Source organism: Eleutherodactylus coqui, chromosome 11 (genome assembly GCF_035609145.1).
Source record: "Eleutherodactylus coqui strain aEleCoq1 chromosome 11, aEleCoq1.hap1, whole genome shotgun sequence".
In the NCBI taxonomy this organism is placed as follows: domain Eukaryota; kingdom Metazoa; phylum Chordata; class Amphibia; order Anura; family Eleutherodactylidae; genus Eleutherodactylus; species Eleutherodactylus coqui.
In genome coordinates this window covers 83,042,425-83,063,433 of record NC_089847.1, presented here as the reverse complement: position 1 = coordinate 83,063,433, position 21,009 = coordinate 83,042,425, and the positions used below count along the sequence as shown (strand labels likewise).

General features: G+C 47.8%; 1 protein-coding gene across 1 annotated transcript; it reads right to left on the bottom strand.

The window, feature by feature from the left end:
* Nucleotides 1-11,201: 11,201 nt before the first annotated feature.
* TTC9C (tetratricopeptide repeat domain 9C) lies at nucleotides 11,202-20,972 on the bottom strand. Its single transcript, XM_066582850.1, has 4 exons — nucleotides 20,822-20,972; nucleotides 13,801-14,047; nucleotides 13,536-13,718; nucleotides 11,202-11,361 (listed from the first exon to the last, which is right to left on the bottom strand). The coding sequence occupies exons 1-4, from the start codon at nucleotides 20,831-20,833 to the stop codon at nucleotides 11,267-11,269; spliced, it is 537 nt and encodes a 178-aa protein (XP_066438947.1). The 5' UTR covers nucleotides 20,834-20,972; the 3' UTR covers nucleotides 11,202-11,266.
* Between the last annotated feature and the right edge of the window lie 37 nt (nucleotides 20,973-21,009).

The following is a 21,009-nucleotide window of genomic DNA, read 5'->3' as shown; positions in this document are numbered from 1 at the left end:
ATTATTTGCTGAGGGGGAGACAGATAGAGGCGATTCTAATATCTCTTGGAAGGTTTCTTCCGTCAGCGTTGGAATCAAAGATTTCCACTTAGTCAGGGCGGGAGGGATTTCCCTAGCAGCTTTTGAAGTTGTTAGGTGGGCATATAGTGTCGAGATGAGTCCTTGGGGCCCTTGTGATTTTAATATTCCGATTAACGGGTAATGAGATATGGTGCTACTCATTGGCGGGAATTGCGTTTGGAGCGCATGCCGGATCTGTAGGTATTTGTAGAAGTGGGAGCGGGGTATTTGGTATTGGGCCTGGAGTTGCTCGAAGCGTATCAGGATATTAGAGTTATAAAGGTCTCCTAGGTGAGCTATCCCATGCTGTTCCCATACCTCTAGGTCTGTTAATAGCCGCAGTTCCCCTAGCCCTGGGTTCCTCCACAGCAGCATGTCGGCGGCTATGTCAGAAAATCCGCTCGCCTCTCTAGTCTGGCGCCAAACTCGCATTGCCAGCCTATGGATGGGTAGTATTTTGCCCTTCACGGTAGCGGGTAGTTCCAGCAGCGGCCAGAGGCTGGAGGTGTTTAGAGCCTGGGCCAGGTGAGCCTCTGAATTGGCAGTGGGCTGTCATTCAGCCAGCATTTTAAGTGTATCAGTTGACCAGCCAGGTAGTATAGGAATAAATCAGGGAGTGCTGCCCCGGCCTCATCCTTGGGTCTCTGTAGCGTGGAGAGCTTAAGTTTTGGGCGGGAACTTCCCCATATGAAGGAGATCATGAGGGAGTTCATAGTGCGAAAAAACTTCAATCGGGACTGGTACAGAAATATGTTGCAGGGTATAAAGGCACTTTGGTAAGACTATCATTTTAATCAGGTTAATACGACCTGCAACTGATAGGGGGAGTGAGCCCCATATTTTGAATTTGGATCTATAAGGGTCTATTAACGGGTAAACGTTCAGGTCTAGGGTTCGGGAAATTATGTTGGTGATCTGGATACCCAGATATTTGAAGTCTTTAGAGACTCGTAATCCGCACAGTGAGTCCGTGTGTTGTAGGGGATTTTGTGCCGAAACGAACATTAGAGCGGATTTTGACCAGTTGATCTGCAGACCTGAGAAAGTTCCAAATTTATTAATGATGTCTATGGCGCGGGGCAGGGAAGTTGTTGGGTCCGACATGAATAGCATAAGGTCGTCGGCGTATAGCGCCACACGGTCCTCCCGATTTCCTATTTTAATCCCGTGATACAATGGGCACGTCCGTAGCATGATGGCCAGCGGTTCCATGGCCAGGGCGAAGAGAAGCGGGGAGAGAGGGCATCCCTGTCTAGTACCTCTGCACAGGGGGAAGTACGCAGAACAGGTGCCATTCACGGAGATTGCTGCCAGTGGTGTTTTGTAGATTAGGGAGATCCATTGAATGAAACGGTCTCCGAACCCGAATCTCTTCAGCACCTGGAGCAGGAAGGGCCACTCTATGGAATCACGGCTTTAGCTGCGTCTAGTGAAGCCAGGGCCCAGTCCGTTTTGTCTACCGATCCGATTTGTGTTATTGCCTGAACTCTTCGCAGATTTTCTCTTGTAGATTTGCCCGACATGAATCCGGTTTGGTCTGGGTGTATCAGGTCTAGAATAACACCATTGAGGCGTCGAACTAGCATTTTTGTCAAGAGTTTATAGTCCGAGTTAAGGAGGGAGATGGGTCTGTATGAGCCGCAATCTAGAGCGTGTTTTCCCGGTTTTAAAATCAGTACGATTATGGCCTCATAGAAGGATGGGGGCAGAGACTTGTTGTCGTAGGCAGCATTGTACGTATCAAGTAGTGTGGGTAAGAGTGTCTCTTGGTATTTTGCAAATACCTCTATTGGTAGGCCGTCTGGGCCTGGGGCTTTACAGTTGGACATCTCCTGAAGGGCTTCTGAGAGTTCAGTCAGTGTGAATGGGGCATCTACTAGGGCCTGTTGGTCCTGGGAGAGTGTAGGGAAATTGAGGTTAGATAGGAAGCTTGCTAATTCTTGTTGTGTGGCATGGAATCCAGTGGCGTAAAGGTCCTTATAGAAGCGTTGGAATCTTGCTCCTATCGATTTTTTTCATGGAGAATTTCTCCTGTTTCCGATGCGATACGGAGTATCGACGGTGATGCCGAATTTTGATGCACCAGGGTGGCCAGTAGGCTGCTGGATTGGTTGCCTAGTTCAAATAATTGCTGTTTTACAAAGGAGGCTCTACGAGCCTTCTCTTGTAGGTGGGTTAGGTATTGCCTGCCCTGTCTTAGCCACTGCTCCCTACGTTCGTCCGTTGGGTCTGCGATGTAACTTGCCTCCAGGCGTTCATATTGTAACGCCATCTCGCGCTCTAGTTTAGAGGATTCCCTTTTGATATATGATATAGATGATTTTAAAGCGCCTCTTAAAGAAGGCCTTTAATGTCTCCCACAGCACTACCGGGTCGGTGTCCGGCCAGTTAAGTTCTAGGAAAGCGGAGAGTTGGTCGGGGATTCTATCATTTTTTCCGAATAGGTTTAACCAGAATGGGTGTACGCACCAGTTATGCCTATGGGCATGTGTGTCAGGTGTGGAGACTTCTATAAGTATAGGGGAGTGATCTGATATGCCTCTAGGGAGGTAGTTAATATGGGTTATTGCAGTGCATAATCTGGCGTTCCTGAGGCAATAATCTATCCGGGAGAGAGTATTCCTGCCAGCAGAGTGGCAGGAGTATTCGCATGTCGTCGGTCGCCTAACTCTCCAAACGTCTCGCCACCCAACCTCTTGCAAAAATTGCGCCAGAAGTGACGGGTTGGTCTGGGCCGGGTGAGCGTGCGGGGCGCTGAACCTATCCAACTGGGGGTCCAGTACCAGGTTTAGGTCGCCCATGCATATTATAGAGGCATTGGGGTATTGGGTGGCGAATTGGGCCGCCTGGTGTAGAATTGTTATGTTGGCCGGTGGGGGGAGGTATATCCCGATTAGTACGTAGGGCAGGGACTCTATCCATGCCTGGATGAACAAGAATCTGCGCTCTGGGTCTCTAACTGTGCGTCCCGGTTCCCATCGCAGTCGCTTGTGGATTAGTATGGATACTCCTCTGGCGTATGAGGAATAGGTTGAGTGGATAGCTCATTGGACCCATGGTTTCTGTAATTGCCCTGTTTTCTCAGAGATCATATGCGTCTCCTGGAGGCATACTATGTGTGGGTTGTGGTTTCTGATGTAAGAGAAGATCATAGATCTTTTTCTAGGAGCTCCCATCCCTCTCACATTCCAGGAGAGAATATTTATATTGGCCATTTGGTTCGTGTGATTCTATGTTTATGCGGATGGGGGTTCCCCAGTATATCAAGCTGAGCCCGCGCTCGGTCCGCCACCCGGTCCCCCCGAGCAAGGGTCAAGGGATGTGTCCCCCGACTCCGACCGAAACAGGTTCCATATATTGTACTGCAAAAACGTATCCAAAACTTTACAATTGTGATTACATCAATAGCAGGTTGCCAAGGTGTTACAAACATCATAACATTTAACTTAACTTAAACGTGCGTGTGATAACGGGGAAGACTGTGCACCCAATAAACGATGGTAGATCTGGGCACAGTCAGGCAGATTAATTCTGCTTAGAGCTCTAGGCCCCCATTATCCCAGGTACATATGCTTCTCTGCCCGACTGGAGTTTCTTGTGCTTTTTTTTTACCGGTAAGAATTTTTACTAAGTATGTAGCAGGTTCTTTCTATAATTTCTCCTATTCAGTTAAATCCTGCTGCTGAGGAGTGGCACTCAGGGGGATGGAAGGATGGTGGTGGCGGGGAGGGGGGAGAAGGGAGACAGACAGGGAGCAGACGCCGGTGTATGCGTGTACTATCTTAGAGGCCATGGGGGGGGGGCGTTAAATTGGTCGTGGTCTGGCGTCCAGGCCTTTCATCTACCTCCTCTCCCCCAGGCAAGCTTGTTAAGAGGTCGCTGACGTTTAGGTCCGAGGGGGGGGGGGGGAATAGTGGTAGTCAAAAGGGTGAGAGGGGGGGGGGGGCAAACAGGAAACAGGCACAGGTGTATACATTTGCAATCTTGAAAAACATAGGGGATATCATTTTGACCGTAACCGAGCGCCCAAGTCCTTCGTCCCCCTCCCCCCTCCCGGGTGAACCTGTCAGAAGATCATTGACGTCTGGGCGATCTTGGCATGCGGTTGAGCCAGTCCTCAGCTTCCTCTGGAGTGGAGAAGAAGGTGGCTCGTTCATTATGTACCACGCGCAGGCGTGCTGGGTACATCATGGAGTACGGTATGGCCGCCTCTCTCAAACGGCGCTTGACAGCCACAAAGGACGCTCTGGTTTTCTGAAGGGCGGCCGAAAAATCTGGGAAAAGAGAAATGTTAGCATTCTGATATTGGAGGTTCTGCACTCGCCTCGCTGCCTGGAGGGCAATATCTCTATCTTTGCTGCTGAGGAGTCTTGCCAGCATCGGTCTTGGGGGTGCTCCTGGAGGTAGGGGGCGGCCCGGGACCCTGTGGGCCCGCTCAATGGCGAAGGCCGCGGTGAATTTGGCCTCTGGCAAGAGTTCTTTCAGCCAGGTTTCCATGAATGAGCAGGGATCTTGACCCTCGGCGCGTTCCGGTAGTCCTATTATTCGGAGATTGTTTCTGCGCAGCCTGTTTTCCAGGTCGTCTGCTTGCTCGGACCAAGTGTTCACCGCTTTGTCGAGTTCTGTGAGTTTGGCTGGTATTGGAGCCATGGTGTCTTCGAGTTGCGATATACGTGTCTCGCCCTCTCCTACTCTGCTGCTGATGTTGTGCATATCTTGTCGCAACAGTCCTACATCAATTTTAACCTCCTCGATTTTACCGGTTAGGGAGGTAGTGCTGGTTTGTATGGCCTCTAGGAGCTGTGCTGTGACCTGCCTGAGCGTTGGTTCCTTTTCACTCTCTGGGGAGGGGGCGGAGCCTGAGGCCCTGCTCGCATCCTCGTCTGATCTGGGTGATCGACGTGGGGTGTCTGCTGTCGGTTCGAGTGCGTAGGCTTTGAGACGCTCCGTTATCGGTGGAGGGGTATTGCGGCTCATCCTGGAAGACTTGCGGTTGGCCCGATTGCGGGAGGAGAGCGGTGGTGGTATGTTTGCGGTCTTCGTGCACTGGGAGGTCAGTAGAGGATCTTCTTGTGAGCGAGGGTTTGAGATGTATGAATACGCTCCGTTGCGGTGGGGTGGGAAGTTTGGGATTCAGAAATTTCTGAGCTGCTTGCTTTGGCTAGTTGTCATTGGAGTATATTCAATGTTTGCTGTTTGCCACAGCCAGAATTACAGCTGAGGGTCGCGCTGGGTTGTGAAAGTAGCGGCTCTGATGGTCAGAGTTCAGCTGGTGTGGCTGCATTTTCGGGGACGTTGGTATGCCGTCAGTCGTGCCCCAGCACCTCCTTGCAGGGAGAGATGGGTGCACACTAGTTGTTCCGCGTATTATTATTCGCCCGCTTCAGGGGTAGGGTGGCTGCGGGGTCGTCAGCAGACGTTGCGTGTGGCCTGGTGGCAATTGCCCGCTCCGGGCTGGAGTGGTGTCCTAACAGGTGGGGTGCCGCCTTACCCCTTATGCTGGGGTAGTATGGGTTACAGACGGTGCCAGTTGTGTGTTGGTTCCCTGCTTCAGGGGTGCATACGTTGTGGGGTGGCTGGCAATCACCTTGTGTGGTCTGGTGGTGCTCAGAATAGTGCCCAGACGAAGGGGTCCACCCTGCTCCTTATGTTAAGGTGGTGCAGGTTACCAATGGGCCCTATTTAGTTGTGGGGGTGCTTGCTCGTTTTGTCCGTGGGGTACTTTTTTGTGCCGAGCTACTGTTGTGGCTGGGGGGGAGGGGGGGCTGTACTCCCCTCGGTCCCTGTTGTGCAGAGAGGGCAATCTGGTGGCCGCTATGTCGCTTCCCCTCTTTCTTCCAGTACCCCACCGCCTCTCACCGTTGTACCGGGTGCCCTCTGTGTCAGGGTGTCAGGTCTGGAGCCCGGCGCTGGCCGGCCGGTGTCTGTCGCTCTGCGAGGCTCCTCCTCCTTCTCTGTGCCGCGAGGAGCCTCCGGATCTTCAGGGCTGCAAAGTCGCGGCTTTCCTGTGGCTCTCGCCACTCTGCTCGGTCTTCCGGTCCTCCGCTTTGCCGCTGCAGAGGGCTCCGGCGTCCCACCGGGTCTTCTTATGTGGGGGAGCTGTGGAGCGCGCGCCGTCCGCCGCGGCCGGAGTCCAGGGAGCAGGCCCGCGGCCGGTATCTGCCGATTTCGCCATCGGATGCCCGCTGAGTCACTCCTATCCTCGCTGGAGGTGGTCACCTGCGTCCGGGTGAGTTCTTTTGCGGTTTGTTCTCGTCGGGCAGTCAGGATGGGTGCAGGATGGTGGTGATTGTCACGGAGCTCATGCTCTGTGCGTCCTCACAGCATGGCTGCTAGACACGCCGTAGCTCTTATTTTTAAAGGGTATGAACTGCTCACATGAGGTGATTAGGAGGTTTTTAAACTTCTCCCATTTGCCATCTGTACCGTTATTTACGAGGATGTTGTCCCAATTAATGTTACCGATAGAAGTTCTGAGCTGATCAAATTTTGCTTCACTAAAGTTTAGTTTATTTGTCGCTCCCTGATAAGGCTTCTTATTAAATGACAGCTGGAAGTTGATTACATTGTGGTCACTGTTCCCCAAGTACACCTCAACCTGTACCCCCTTTATTCGGTCCGGTTTGTTAGTTAGTACTAGGTCCAGAGTGGCCCTCCCTCTCGTTAGTTCCCGCACTAGTTAGGTAAGGTAGTTTTCTTTAATTGTTCTCAAGAACTTATCACCTTTGTGAGATTTGCAGGTTTCGTCTTCCCATATTATATCTGGATAATTAAAGTCCCCCATGATAATTACTTCGTTGCGGTTTGACACCTTTTCTATTTGCATTAATAATACGATTTCAGTTTCTTCTGTTGCTTTTGGTAGCCTATAGCAAACCCCTATCAGGATTTTATTTTTTCTCCCTGTATTTCTACCCACAGAGATTCCACGCGGTCGTCTCCTACACCTATATCTTCTCGTAATTCGGCATTTAAGTACGATTTAACATAGACATACTCCTCCCCCACGGTCTCTTCTGAAGAGATTATAACCCTGTAAATTCACTGCCCAATTAAACTTATCATCAAGCCATGTTTCCGTTATTCCGACTAGGTCATAATTTTCATCAGTCATTCTCGCTTCAAGCTCACCCACTTTACCGATCAGACTTCTTGCATTTGTTGCCATACCATATAAACGGTTGTTCACGTTCTTTATATTCATTGTGCTACTAATGGTACTATTAGCTATTCTGCCAGTTGTAACTATACTATCCCCACCCCCTGTTCGACACCCGTTTCCATTACTTTGTCCCAGGTCGCTATCTACACTGTCTACCCAGTTTCTCTTTTTACCCTCCCCCCAGTCCCTAGTTTGAACACTCCTCCAGCCTTCTAGCCATCTTCTCCCCTATTACAGCTGCACCCTCCTCATTTAGATGCAGCCAGTCCCTACGGTAGAGTCTGTAGCAGACAGCAAAGTAAGCCTATTTCTCCAGAAACCCAAACCCCTCCTTCTTACACCAACTCCAGAGCCACTTGTTTACCTCCCTCATGTCCCGCTGCCTTTGTAGTGTGGCTTGTGGTGCAGGTACTATTTCCGAGAAAACTACCTTGGAGGTCCTCACCTAAACTTGGTTCCTAGATGCCTGAAATCGTTCTTGAGAGCCCTCAATTGACTTCTAATTTGTTCACTGGTGCCAATGTGCACTATGACCGCTGGATCCTCACCAGCCCCTCCCAGTAATCTGTCACTCCAATCTGTGATGTGTCAAACTCGAGCGCCAGGAAGACAATACACCGTTCTACGATCTCGGTCTTTATGGCAGATTGCCCTATATATCCCCCTTATAATTGAATTCCCCACCACTAGGACCTGTCTAACCTGCCCTACGCTCCCGCTCCCCCTCCCCTTCTCACTGGAGCAGTCATCTCCATTGCGTTCAGAGGGCATGTTGTGCTGCAGCAGTGCTGGCTCTGTAATGGCATCTCCCTCATCTGCCAACTTTGCAAACTTGTCGGGTTGTGCCAGTTCAGGACTAGCCTCTCTGGTTCTCTTCCCTCTACCCCTCCTTCTATTTGTCACCCAGCTAGCTGGCTGCTCCCCCTGTTCTTCTAAACTCCCACCCGCCCCTGCCTTTACCCCAGCGAGTGCCTGCTCATTGAGCAGCAAACTCCTTTCCATGTTGTCAGTGGATCTCAGTGTTGCCAGAAGCTCATTTAGATCCAGGATTTGGGCTTCCAAATGTGCAATGAGTACGCATCTAGTTTTGTTCTGTTCTTTCTCACCACATTTTTCAAGAAGTTCAGAATGAAGTTCCTAAAAAAAAGGACCCATTAAGTATGAATGTGCGTAAAAACTCCAGGCTCTGCATACAAAAAGCCCTTATGTCAAATTCACCAATACGTTTTTCAAACTAATCTTTATCTCTTGAAAAAACAACAAAAAAAAAAGAAACAGTAGCAAATTTAATCATATAGAACATATTAACTAATTGCAACAAAATTATCTAAGGGAAAAGCATTGTACAATGATCGTTTGTGGTGTACTGTTGAATAATATGTAAATCTGCTATTTTGAATCAATAAAAATTTAATAAAGGAAAAAAAAAAAAAAAGAAACAGTTATAAGAAGAAGTGAATAATGCCTTAAGAAGACCCATTTACACAGAGCAATGAGCGCTTAAAAAAAAAAAAAAAAAAAAAAATCACTAAAAACCGATCGTTTGCGCGATCATCGTTGCGTCTAAACCCGCAGCCATTGTGCACTGCTAGCTGATCTTTAAGTTCAGGCCAAACTAAAAATAGTCATTCAGCCTTATCAGCAGTTCTCCACGGGTAGTGCTGATAGCATTGTTTCCCGTCGGAGAACAAAAGGAACTGAAAGCAGATAAGAGCCCTCGAGCTATTAATTGCATTCAGCTAAAGGCTTCATTTGCATACTTAATTGCTATTAAGTAGCTGAGTACTTAATAGTTTATGCAAAATGATCGCTCCGTGTAAATGGGCCTTTAGGCCGCCTGCACAAGAGTGGATTTTGGCAGGCGGGGGGATCCACAGCAAATACCGTCCATAGCATGCTACGGAAAATCGATTCTTCCTGCACACGAGTGGAAATAAATTGCGATTTCCGCTTGCGGAGGAAAATTTCAGCTTGCTCCATTTTTGCGCAGATGGCTTCCACTGAAGTCAATGGAAGCAGTCCGCTTAGCAGCCTGTCTACAATTAACATTGCGGACAAGTCGCAGGTTCTGCGAAAAAATAAACCTGTATTGCACATGACAGATGGCAGCTCACCACAGCCACGCACAGTACAGAAAAAGAGAAAATACAGTTACAGATATGTCCATCACAACAAGGAGGCCTCCCTTCTGAAAAAGGAAAAACCGCATAGAACGTCCAAAAAAACTGCATTTCTTAAAATAAGGCTAAACATTCAAGTGACTTTTCAGAATAAAATGTTGTGTGTACATTCGGAATAGCAGTATTAGTGATCAGTATATGACTATAACGTGCACCTCAGACTTATCACATGTCCGTATGATAGGTGCTAGAAGTCTGGTGGGAGTGTCTCCGCTGAGACCTCCACCAATCCCAAGAAAGGGGTCCCATCTACCCCTCTTCTCTGTGCAGGCTCGCTGCACCTATGTGCATTGGCGTCACATTGAATGGAGTGGTGGTTGGTCGCATATGTGCGGCACCACTCCATTTCAACAGGGCTGATGGAAAAAGTCAAGTTCCATTGAAGATTAATGGAATGGCACCATGCATTAGCGACTGCCACTCCATTCAATTTCCTTCCTCAATGAGATGGGTGGCTTGATCCCGCCTTGAGGAGGAGATGGGAGCAACAGAGCCCCCATTCTTGGGATCAATCAAGGTCTCCGCAGTTGAGACACCCCACCGATCTGACTTATCACCTTTCCTGTGGATAGGTAATAAGTCTATGGTGGTACAATCCCTTCAAGCAGTGTTACCTTCTGCATACTCCATCTCCAATTGTCCGGTTTGCCTGAGCTGGTGGGTAGAGATGAGCAGTTATGATGTCTCTGTACACAAATTAGTGGAGATCCTGCTCCCCCATCTCGCTCATATACACAGAGAAGCAGTAGTATGAAGAACATTACAAAGTACTGAGCAGTGTAGATACAAATCCAGTGGCTGTGAGACAGTAAAACACTTTTAGCCAGAGTATCGTCTCTGCTTCTCTCTCAGTTGCTCCTTCATAGACGCAGCATGTAAATCTGGTCTGACAGTGAGACAAGTCCATCTTAGGCCGCCTGCAGACAGTCGGGTCGGATCCGGCTGCGAGAATTCTCGCAGCAGGACCCGACCCGAGCGCCTGCAGAGAGCAGCACGGAACTCACTCACTCCTGCAGCTCCAGCTCTTTCATGTGAAGGCTGCCGGCGCATGCGCAGAGCGGAGACTGGGGAGTGACGTTTCTGTGCGGGGGGCTCTGTGAGCCCTGCACAGAATTAGATCATGCCGCAGTTTGTTTTCTGCACGTGATTTCGCGCAGACAAACCACGGCCGTCTGCATAAGATTGCGGGTTGTAATGCAATCCTATGCAGGCGTGTGCGGGCGGAAATTCTGCGGGGAATCCCGCCGTGGAATTTCCTCCCGTCTGCAGGCGGCCTTAGTTAGCAAGATGGATTTTTAGCAGTTTTTCAGTGAGTGAACAACATAGAAAGGAAGAGGGGGAGAAAGGAGCCTTATAAGTGGAGAAAGTAATATATCTTATCGAAGAAAATGGATTCTAAGGTTTCTTAGATTTCGCTTTACTATTGATTTATTCAAAAAAAATTCTTGAACGCTCACAACCATAGAAGATTTTTCTACAACGGCCAACCCCTTCACTTTTCATGTTATGTCTACCCATTCAACTCTGCGGATTATTTATTAGCTGCTGTCTTTATTCAGTGTAATGCACAAGGGAAACCCTCACAAAATACGCTGCTGACTTAAGATTCCAGTCCCTTCATCTAGTCTCCAGGCCGAACTTACCATGCTGGTCATAAGCTCAGGTTAGACTATCCAAATTACATCAGGAGCCACTGAGCAGAAATGAAAATAGAAGATCCTCTGAAAGTAAAAAAATACAAAAAAACTCCAGCCACGAGCAGCTGGAGGAACATCAAGAAACCGAATTGTTGTAGCAAATAAAATTTTAACATTTATTTCATTTTCTTTTAGAAGGACAATCCACACTACAAATTTACAAAGCCCTAGTCAAACATGCCTTGATATCGCTGCCTCTCCATTACCCGGAAAGCATCGATGGCGGATTCGGCCAGCTGTAAATAATGTCTGATGCACGGATCTACAAAAAAAATGGATGAGGGGAAAAAATATTTTACAATTGTGAAACTGCGAAAGAATGACATGTTCTTATAACCAGCACAGAAGATCAAGATTCTTTTTTTGGGTGGAATGGGGGATGTTCATATAGGCTGAAATATATGACACAATTTTGAGAGGAAGGAAAATTAAAAGAATTTCAGCACATTTGTTGGAAAGTAAAAATAATAGATATATTGCGCAATATTAGTAATTTAACTGTAAATTTAAAAGGATTTATATAGAAAAAGGATAGCAATAAATGGTAAGGGAACACAAAGGGGTGCCAAGAGGAAGTGGGAAAAGCGAATAGACCAACTGGATGATAATAAATGGAAAAGTGTGCCGACTCTAAAATGTTATATAATCTGTAAATCGATCAGATTCTACTCCTAAGAATGTGACCTTCAAGAGAGGCGGATGCTGGCTGCTCCGGATGTAATAGGCCTGTGGCTGAATCTAGTCATATGTATTGGTTAGGTTATGACATTTTGGATGATGTTGCTCTATGGGTAACAATACCCAATTACTGAGGAACATGGAAGGGGTAGCGGTACCCACTGCTAGAGAAAAACTATTCTTTTTAAGAAAACTTATGATAGCTGGATGATGGATGGCTACTACTTCACCAGTAATAAAGGAATGGAGTGACATGATAAAACTGTCACACGTTTTTAAATTCGGTATAAAAACAAAAAAAGGCTACATTTTGGGACAACTGGGATGCTTATGGCCCCCTGCTCACGGGCGGAAATTCCACAGCGAGATTCCCAGCAGAGTTTCCGCCTGTGCCCGCCTGCATAGGATTGCATTACAAAACGCAATCCTATGCACACAGCCGCGGTTTGTCCGCACGAAAACACACGCGGAAAACAAATCACGGCACGTTCCGTCTCTGTGCGGGTCTCGCAGAGGCCCGCACAGAAATGTCGGTAGTGACGGGCCGGCTCCGATCTGTGCATGCCGGGAGCAGGTGAGCCGCAAGCCTCTGCAGGGGCACTGGTCCGCATCCCGCTGCAAGAAATCTCGCAGCGGGATCCGACTCGGCCATCTGCAAGCGGCCTAAATCTATTAGGAAAAATCATTATAGAGTCTAATACTTAGGTCTAATGCACATGGGTGTATTTGCACTGCGGGATCTGGAGCTCCGGATCCCGCAGCAAATACAGCCCATAGAACATGCATTGAAAAATGCATTTCCATGCCCATGAGTGGAAATCAACTGCGATATTCTGCTCCTGGGGTGGAAATCACAGCATGTCCCATTTCCGTGCGAGCCTCGACCACGTCATTTATAACGCGCCGGCTCTGTGGCAGCCAGCACTTCCACAGCGCAGAGTAAAGACGCCGGACAGGTAAGCCGGAGGTTACTGCAGGGACACAGGGTCGCATCCCATTGCGAGAATCTCGCATTCACAATCCCACCCGGCTGTCTACAGGAGGCCTAAAAGGAAACCTAGGTCACCAGGTCCATGGAGACAGGTATGCACTGAGCCCACGTGTGCGGAAATGCTGCAGTGTTTCAGAATAAACACAACTTAAAGTTTTAACTCAGAATAAAGTTTCAAATCAAAGTAGTGGGCCGCAGCGTTTCAGAAGGACACTTACACGGGGGCTCAGTGCACACCGTCCTGCTTACATGCTGCCCATAGTTTGGGACGCTAATTAATTTGAAGGTTAGTGTTTTTCTGTCTCGCCTCCCTGGTGGCTAAGGGACAGTGTGATGTCTTTTTCATATCTGATCTTTTTTTGTAATTTGCAGTAAAAAATTAAATAAAAACTAGTACAGGAGAAAGATTTCAGCGTACAAACACCATATTTAATGAGTTTGTGATGTGAAGAACACATACTTCTTTTCGAGCAGCCGTAGATGTGCTGATGTTAACCAATATAAATTTTGAACACCACAAGTGTTGACCTACATCTTTCTCTTTAATCCATTCCAAGTTCTATTTCTTACAGTTCAGTAACTCCTCATTGTGACTATTTCCTTTGAACTGGCGCTATGTGATTCATTCTACGTGGAGTTTCAGAAGTCGGGCTCGTGGCTGATGGCTTGCTGGCTTTGTTTGAAGTAGGACTGGTCATTGTGAGACATCTCCTCTTCTGACGGACCTACAAGATAGCCAATATATACAGAACACTGCACCCTCCTACCTTTGGGTTGCTGGGAAGCAGCTTCTGATAAGTAACCATAGGCTGTGGTATAGTCATTCAGGTGATAGCTGGAGACCCCGGCACGATATAACGCCTTCACATTATGCGGCTGGATTTTTAAAGTCTGCAGACTGCATTCATAGACCCGTTCATATTTAGGAGGTTGACTTTGCAGGAGACATGCTAAAATACAGAAACACTGCTTGAGAATGGAGGGTGTTGCATCTTTTACACTTGCCAAGTTTTAGTCAGTTGGATCAAGTACCTGCTAAGTTATTATAGCAGTCAGCTTGCAGCTTTTCCTGCACCTCCAGTTGCTGAGGTGTGAGCTCGGACGAAGAAGGGCCCAGCCCAGGCAGAGGGCTGAGTAGGTGAGGGTCTAGGCTACGGAGCTGGAGGAGAGCGTGGTGATAAAGCTTCACAGCGTCTCGTATGCGATGTTCAGAGTAGCAGACGTTGCCCTGAGACTTGAATAAACTTGCCTGTGAGAGACGCTGTTCAATTACTTCAGCCTAGGGCACAAGAATAATAATAAAAAAATTAAAAAGTATATAAAACATGTTTCATGTACAACAAAGTAACTGCTGGGATGGTGGGCGGAGCTTAGGTTGTCCGACTCGCACGGCAGACGGATGGGGAGGGTTTCTAATGCAATAAGTTAGCTTATCTTCTAAAGCAGAACAAAAGTTGCCCAGATAAAATCCATGCTTCCAGGACTCGGCCAGAATACTCACCGGTCATAGCTCAAGGCTGTGATCATACAAAATGTGAGCGTTTATCATCCTGTGTAAATGGCCCTAATGGCATGGAGGCTCTAGTACCCTGTTGTACCGCCTCTAGTTTGGCAACAAGATGTGATACGGGGGGCATGGAAGCTCTAGTACCCTGTTGTACCGCCTCTAGTTTGGCAACAAGATGTGATACAGGTGGGCATGGAGGCTCTAGTATCCTGTTGTACCGCCTCTAGCTTGGCTACAAGATGTGATACAGGTGGGCATGGAGGCTCTAGTACCCTGTTGGGCCACCTCTAGCTTGGATACAAGATGTGATACAGGCGGGCATGGAGGCTCTAGTACCCTGTTGTACCGCCTCTAGCATTATATTATACTGCGATCTGACAGGCAAGCTACGGAAACCCACAATCTTATCGCAGGGGGCAGTGTAGGACTCCTAAACATTGATCGGTGCATTTAAATGCTGCTGTAAGAACTGATATGGGATTTAAAGGGTTAACAGCTCTGGAGCTGTTGCTGGCTGTAAGAAACAGCTGTCACCCGCATTGTATGGAGTGGGATCGGCATAGCTCACGATTACGGCCCAACATGGAAGGCCAGACAGTTTTTTACCTCACCAGGACAGCCAATTAAGAATGATGAAGCGGTGCAGAGTCTCTTGGAGCCCTACTTCCACCTGACAATGTGGAGAGCTCACACCAATTCCTACACCAGAGAAGCAAGAGGCAACGTCATCACAGACCACACAGCAAAGGCAGCGGCCCTCAAGCCGTGGAAGAAAAGAAGAATTTGACAAAAATCTTGGACATTGACTAAACTTTGGACTTTGATAAAAACTTTGGACTTTGATATGCTAAAGACTTTATAGTTACAAGCCAGCAAGGAAGAAAAAAGACAAATGGACTAAATATGGGAGCAACAGAACAGGGCGGCGTATGGCGGACAGTCAACAGCACTTGCCTACCACAGTCCCTGTGCCCCATGATGGCCCAGCTGACGCACGGAAAGACGCACCTCTCAAAGCAGCAATGATGACGATGCTTGAACAAGGACGGGTGGCTCCTGGGTTTTCTGTAGCTGCTGCATCATTTGTCCAATTTTGCATGATCTTTGCCGTAAGCAACAGGGCAGAAGTAAATTTGCCACATAACACTTGCCTAGACCACTCTTCCCATTTCAGGGATTGCAAATTGGCTACACTCAGCTCCCACTTGTTGGGAAGTATGAATATGTGCTTGTTGTTGTTGATGATGTTTTTCAGGTTGGAGACCCATCCTGTTACCAAAGTAAATAAGCAGGTAACCACACAGATAACCGCTAATGAATGAGGTAATCTGCAGATACGGGGTACCGGAAGTGATTGAGTCAAACAAAGGTACACACTTCACAGGTGAAATAATACAATACATCATGTCTGCTTTGGGTATATTCCAGGCTTTTCACACACCCTACCATCCGCGGAGTTGTGGGAAAGTAGATACAAAAGGCAATGGAGGAAACTGGCAAATTTTGAATTAAAGGGGTTGTCCCGCGGCAGCAAGTGGGTCTATACACTTCTGTATGGCCATATTCTGCTCTCTTCAATGGAGCCGCTCGTGCAGAATGCCGGCTCCGTGTAGCTCCGCCCCGTCACGTGTGCCGATTCCAGCCAATCAGGAGGCTGGAATCGGCAATGGACCGCACAGAAGCCCTGCGGTCCACCGAGGGAGAAGATCCCGGCGGCCATCTTCAACCGGTAAGTAAGAAGTCACCGGAGCGCGGGGATTCAGGTAAGCGCTGTGCGGGTTTTTTTTTTTAAGTGCCTGCATCGGGGTTGTCTCGCGCCGAACGGGGGGAGGGTTCGAAAAAAAAAAAAACCGTTTCGGCGCGGGACAACCCCTTTAAGTGTCTTCCATTAGTTTTTTCTCCGGACGGTACATGCCTCAGTGGCAGAGTTTGGGAAATGATTCTCTTGTTAATTTTGTCATAGGTCTCTCCAAGGAATTGTCAGTAACGCATTCTGCAGTCTCTGCTTTTCTCCCAGGTCCTACAGATGAGTGTCACAATCTGAAACCAGGTGACAGGGTCTATGTGAAAAAATTTGAGAGAAAAAGCCCCGTTTAAAGGTCCCTACCAAATGTTGCTCACCACCCCAACTGCAGTCAAGCTCGAAGGAAAGCCCACTTGGATCCACACCTCACACTGCAAAAAGGCCCTGGGTCCCGGAGCACAGAACTCATGATCCTGCATTTACATGCTATGGGCAGGGTTGGGGACCTGGGCGGAAGTGGCTGTCACAGTGACATTGTGGTACAATTCCTCTAACACACACATGTAGCCATATACACCTTTGACTACTGTACACTAGCCCGTTTCAGGGATCAGAACAAATTAATACAATCAATGACTACACTGAGGGTGAGAATCCAACACCACATCGTACTAAGAGAAATAGACGCTCCAGGTGGCAGGTTTGATCCACATGTATATATATATATATATATATATAGATGCAATAGGAGTGCCAAGGGGGGGTGCCAGATGAGTTCAAGGCCAGACCCCAGGCAATGGCTATATGCCTATAATACAACAGAGCGATTTACCCCTTATGGATCTGTCTCAACAGAAGCAGGGGTGACCACTCTAGTCTCCCAGCCATTAGAATCGAGTAGCATGTGTGTTGTAGATCCCCTCTGTGTCTATTAGGTCTTCGCGTTTAGTTAGTTAGGATTAGTCGTCGGGGAAGGGATTAGCCCTTGGACAGCTGACCAACAATGACAGGTAGGGCATAGATCATAAGCTAGAGATAGGGAAAGCAAACCTTACCCCGTCCTGTAGAAGTTATAAAGTATTGTTTATTTTGAGACAGTTTCTAGGGGGGATTGAGAAAGTACAGGCTCATAAAATGGAAGAATCTGTCTCAAAATGGCCGCTAGATACAAAATGGAGCATTATAAGATGTAAATAAGCTTGTGCATAGTGAAACAATAATTCAAGCAGAAATAACTTTAGAGCAGGATATTCGGTGCAATGTCTAATGATTTGTTTCTGTTCTTTTTCATGAGAACCAAGTCTGGACGCAGTTGTTATTAGAAGAAGCCCTCCCACACCTCCATTCGGAGACTTGGACAAAGGAACTGACTGTGCTACAGCCACTGAATCACAAAGTGAATACAAGGGAGGACCAGGGAGGACCAAGATAACACTGGGAGAAACAGACACTTGAGAACATTACTTATATATTCTCACACTACTCTGATTGCTGGACAATGCATGATTCTTAATGCTTTTCTAACCCAACGAGATTAATGCCGTGACTAATGACGTATTCCTTTTCTGTATTAGAACTATTCCAAGTCAATAAACGCTCAGAGTACGCACGCCTTAAGCAGAGTGAGCTGTATATCTGCCGCGGCTCAACTCTACGTATCTGTGGGAACTGATAACTATCTTTGTATAGTTTTTGGCCTCCTTGATGCATCCAGGTACGAACTAATTTGGACCTCAAGACTTGAAAGGTTATGCGGCCGCGCAGCGGTCCTTAACAGGATCGACCCACGATCCCCCTCAATGCATTTACGTCCTACAGGTTCAGTGTTTGTATAAAGGAGTTAAAACCCCATTTACTTACATTATAGCAGACTTTCTGCCACAATTCCATCCTTGACAGATGTTATAACGGTGCCCAATGTTATATACTGCCCAGCAACATCAACCTGAATGAAGAGTTATGAACGTGACAAAGGAGGGGCTCACATGGCCATATGCGCAATACCCTGAGTTATGCATGGTTTTAATGCGGTGGAGCCGGCCTATCGCCCTGTATGACAGCACTATTCTATTACACCCCGTGTCATGAGCAGTCTTCCAAATTGTTTTGTTTAAATTTCCCACACTGCTGCTTTGCATATATATGCCACGCATACGCAATGTAATAGCGCATAGGTGGCGTTGATTACTCACCCATAGAGAACAATGGCTTCTCTCCTGACGAATACATGGCAAAAAAGAACATGCTGCGTTTTTTGCACCCGTGTATTACACAATGCTTACATGCAAATGTGAGCGAAACGGCGTAAAACAATGTATTTGATTGCCTGCAAATTCTTGTGTATTGCACTCGTAATACACGGTAATCTTATGCCCGCTCGGCCCGAGGCCTCCGGCACGCTGGCGTACCTGGGGTTGTATGCCGTCCGTGTTAATTCATGGCCAGCAGACAACCCCATTACCACCTATGGAGTTATGCAAAGTGACTTTTTTCACACGGCTCGATGGTCCACTTAACTGAAACTCAATGCATGTTCTATTTGTATCCATATGGACAACACGTTGAATCATTTGCAATCCAATTTTGGATTCAGGGTTTCCTAGGGGGTTTTCAATTTCTGCCATTATACAATGGCGCCATCTGCTGGCTAGAGCCAGTACTGCGGTATGGGACATGCTGTAGAGGCCTCTGACAACAGAGCGGCCAGTAATATACAGTAAGAATACCCTGCCGGACGTCTTGAGCTGTACAGCCTTCAATCAGAATGCCTTAAGACGTCAGACAGTGGATTGGAAAGGGTTAACATGCTAATAACTGGCTGCCGGCACACGGACGGATTTGCATTGTAAATATCTGCTATAGCACACTATGAAAGAGCGTTTTTTTTCATACCCACAAGCGGAAATCAAGTGCGATTTTCCACTTGGGGGGGGGGGGGGGGGGGGGGGAAATCGCAGCATTCCCTGTTTCTAAGCGGATTCTGTGCGGGCAGCTTCTCATCAAATCAATTTACGCCAACCGACTCGCGGCCCTTCCGCGATCATCATTGCAGAAAGGCCATGGGATCGCGGCATCGCCTTGCAGCATGATCCGCAGTACAGAATATGGTATCCGCATACAGGTACGTGGGGTCACCGGCCGGGCACAGGGTCAGATTCTGCTGTGGGATTGTGTGCGGGCGGCCTAGATCAAAGAGTATGCGGACGAGCGTCCACGTGCCGTCCGAGGAGGGTTACGCCTGAGCCTCTCGGACACAACATACGCACCTGGACTAAGGGGGCCGTCACACTAGCCAGAAAAATCGCACGTTTCTTGACCGATGCGAGAGCGAGTGAAAACACAGAATTATGAAACCAGTGATTTTCAGCGGTTTCCGTCCCCCTGTGAGGTTTTTACTGATGAGAAAACCTGTGATTTCGCCGCGATACTCTGAAGGCAATATCGCCATCGCCAGTGCGAAGGAGCCCTGAGGCTGGACTCACACAGGCCATTTTGCCACATGAGCTTTAACGAAGGGCTCTTCCACACTTGCGTTTTTTTTGTGCATTTTTTTAAACGTGAATGTTTGTGCTTTGCGGCATTTGTGCGATTGTGTTTTTTTAAAGGGGTTGTCCCGCGAAAGCAAGTGGGGGTATACACTTCTGTATGGCCATATTAATGCACTTTGTAATGTACATTGTGCATTAAATATGAGCCATACAGAAGTTATTCACTTACCTGCTCCGTTGCTAGCGTCCCCGTCTCCATGGATCCGTCTAATTTTCAGCGTCTAATCGCCCAATTAGACGCGCTTGCGCAGTCTGGTCTTCTCCCTTCTGAATGGGGCCGCTCGTGCCAGAGAGCGGCTCCTCGTAGCTCCGCCCCGTCACGTGTGCCGATTCCAGCCAATCAGGAGGCTGGAATCGGCAATGGACCGCACAGAAGACCTGCGGTCCACCGAGGGTGAAGATCCCGGCGGCCATCTTTGCCAGGTAAGTAAGAAGTCACCGGAGCGCGGGGATTCGGGTAAGTACTATCCGTTTCTTTTTTTAAACGTCTGCATCGGGTTTGTCTCGCGCCGAACGGGGGGCTATTGAAAAAAAAAAAACCCGTTTCGGCGCGGGACAACCCCTTTAACATTAGAAAGTCCCATTAACATCCGCATGAAAAAAAAAAAAAACGTGCAAAAAAAAAACAAACAAAAAAACACACGCGTGGAAGAGCCCTAAATCAGAGATAGGCAGAACTTGAATTGGAAAAAAAAAATGTTAAAAATTCATTTAAATGGGTTAATTCACATGTGCGATTTTTCTCTGCGACTAATCTGAGTTTTAAAAATTTCTGCATTTCCTATTTTTGTACATTCCATTCCTTTTCAAGGATTGACCATTATTTTCTATCCGAGTGTAAAAAAAATAAACAGACAAAAAAAACCCCATGCACCACAATTCCATATTATGCGATTGTGATGCGTTTTTAACACGTTACTATGGTTACCATATGAAAACAAAAGTAGGCGCCAAGCTGTGAAAAGTGCAATCAAAAAGCAGTTGCAGCTCATGTGTTAAAAACCGCAAATACATGAAAAGCGCACAGAAAATGGTCAGTTTTCCGCTGCCCACAAGCAGCCAATCACAGCGCAGCTTACATGTGACAAGAGCAGCAAAAGAAGTGAAAGCTGCGCTGTGATTGGCTGCAGTTTAGTTAAGGCGTAAACACAAGTAGTGCCCGGCAGGTGAGCTCAGCCGGTGCCCCCGCCGCCCGCTCACCGGGGACAGCTCAGCGCCGATGCCTGCATAGACAGGTGCGGAACTAAACTCTACCTGCTTAGCCATAGTCCTCCCGCAGCGCCATGCCGCTCCGACACCCCTCTATCTGCAGCCGGTATACAATCACGTGATTTAAATAACTTTATTCATATCTCACAGGGAGGGACGCCAACACGCATCAATAAAACTCCGGCGGTTACATCGAACCTATAATGTGGCTAGGCGGAGCGTATTCTATATTT

Excerpts from the sequence above, each read along its gene's own strand:
- TTC9C (XM_066582850.1), bottom strand. Across the intron at positions 13,719-13,800 it reads CTGCTATAATAACTTAGCAG|CATGTCTCCTGCAAAGTCAA; the intron begins GTACTTGATCCA and ends TCTGTATTTTAG. Across the intron at positions 11,362-13,535 it reads TGCTTCCCAGCAACCCAAAG|ATCCGTGCATCAGACATTAT; the intron begins GTAGGAGGGTGC and ends TTTTTTTTGTAG.